Source organism: Ichthyophthirius multifiliis, assembly GCF_000220395.1.
Source record: "Ichthyophthirius multifiliis unplaced genomic scaffold scaff_1120509249934, whole genome shotgun sequence".
Classification (NCBI taxonomy): Eukaryota; Ciliophora; class Oligohymenophorea; order Hymenostomatida; genus Ichthyophthirius; species Ichthyophthirius multifiliis.
In genome coordinates, this window is record NW_004087149.1 from 2410 (window position 1) to 4544 (window position 2135).

Sequence of the window (2135 nt, forward strand, 5' to 3'; positions counted from 1 at the left end):
TATGTATAAATGCAATTAAAATAATTAAAATAATTTATTATTGAAAAAAAAAAATATTATAAAAATATAAAGAAGAATTATTTATAGAAATTAAATTAATAACATAAATATTATATATAAAAATATTCAAAAAAAAATATATAGTTTATATAATAAAATTAAAATATTCAAAATATTTCCTTATTCATATTCATGTATTTAATCTTTTTAATAAGTTGAAAAAAATATTAAATAATTATGTCCTTAGCAATGTTAATTTTGTAGTCCAGGGGGGAACATGTTCATAATGCAAAAAGATTTTATATTTCGATTAATAAAGTTAAAAATGTGAGCCTTGTAATAATAAATAAAATAATTGTTATGCTTGCACAAAAGATGCTTGCATCGAATGTCTTCCTGGTTTTGAATTAGATAGTGCTTCAGGATTATGTACTTAAATACCTTAAATTGACGAAAAAAAATGTTTCGAAAACTGTAAATCATGTAAATTAGCTGGAATATGCTCTTAATGCTTAAAAACTTTTTATTTCGAATAATAATAAAAGTAAGAATGTGAAATTTGTAAAAATAAACTATTTCATTTTCATACTTGCATTGAATGTCATCCTGGATATAAATTAAATATGTTTAGAACATCATGTAATTTAGTACCTAAAGATGATGAATAAAATGAAATATAATGTCCTTAAGATTGTAAATAATGTAATTAAGTTGGAGTATGCACTTAATGTTAAAAAGGTTATTATTTACATTAATAAAATTAATAATGTTTACTTTGTTTTATGAAATTTAATAATTGTTTATATTGTAATGAAGATTTTTGCACCGAATGTATAACTGGATAGTAATTAGATGTTAATACAAGATTATGTAAATTATTACCTGATGAATAAAATTAAATATAATGTCGTTAATAATGTTAATAATGTAATTTATATGGAATATGCACTTAATGTAATTAAGGATATATTTTACATTAATAAAAATAATAATGTCTTTCTTGTCTAAAAAAATTTGCTAATTGTTTAAATTGTAATGAAAATGTTTGCACCAAATGTCTACCTGAATTTTAATTAGAAAGTAATGCAGAATCATGTACTTTAATAGCTAAAGGTGATGGATAAAATAACACATAATGTACTTAATAATGTGAATAGTGTAATTAAATTGGAGTATGCACTAAATGTAAATCATTTTATTATTACAATTAATAGATTTAATAATGTATTCTATGTCTTAATATATTTGGTAATTGTATGAATTGTGAGCTAAATGCTTGCATCGAATGTTTACCTGGATTTTAATTAGATGATATTTCAAGATCATGCAAAAAAAAAAATGATGGAGTTAATAAAATAGGTATAAATGATGTAATAAAATAAGTTATTTTTAAGAAGTATTGGTTCTTGTAATTAATTATGCTTTATTTGGACTATTATTGTGAAAATTATAAATTTAGAAATTAAAAGTTTATTTTTAATAATAATTTATTATTAAGTAAAATTAAATAAATAAATATTTTATATATTTCTAATTTTTATTATTAAAAAAAAAATATATAAAATAAATTTAAATTTAATCTGATAATAAATTTTTTGAAAAAATCATTTAATAAATTGATATAATAAGTAATATTTTATTGTTTGTATATATTTTAAATTATTTAAAATAAATAAATAAATTAAAATTAATTATTATTTTTCGATTATTATAAAAATTATTTAAATTAAATATAATTAAAAATAATATAAAATAAAATGTTTTATTACAATATTATAAAAAATTATATCATTATAAAAAATATAAAAATTATCATTTTAATTATTATTTTTATTAATATGATTTTTAAAATTAATATTATTATTATTATTATTATTATTATTATTATTATTTTTATTATTATATATAAATATTTATATTTTTTTTATAATCCTACATATTGCTTAATTTTTCCTATTTTTAATTATTAAATTTTTTTCATTAAGTTTTTCACTTTAAATTTATATATCATTTTTATATATTGTTTTTATTTTTTACTTTAATAATTTTTTTCTTTTTTTTTTTTTTACTTAAATATTTTATAAAATATATTTATTTTATTTTTTATAAATTTTATTTTTATTTATTATTGATAA

At 15.6% G+C, this 2135-nt stretch overlaps 1 protein-coding gene across 1 annotated transcript, besides 5 other annotated features; it reads left to right on the forward strand. All coding sequences in view use genetic code 6, as the record gives it.

Moving 5' to 3' along the window:
* Positions 1–237: 237 nt before the first annotated feature.
* On the forward strand, positions 238–1141 carry IMG5_042980 (hypothetical protein; the record flags this gene model as incomplete). Its single annotated transcript, XM_004037656.1, has 1 exon — positions 238–1141. One exon carries the CDS (start codon positions 238–240, stop codon positions 784–786), a length of 549 nt encoding a protein of 182 aa, XP_004037704.1. The 3' UTR covers positions 787–1141.
* Positions 659–1078: a microsatellite.
* Positions 884–1309: a microsatellite.
* Positions 1310–1820: 511 nt separating this feature from the next.
* Positions 1821–1903: a microsatellite.
* Positions 1904–2029: 126 nt separating this feature from the next.
* Positions 2030–2080: a microsatellite.
* Positions 2077–2127: a microsatellite.
* Positions 2128–2135: the final 8 nt, after the last annotated feature.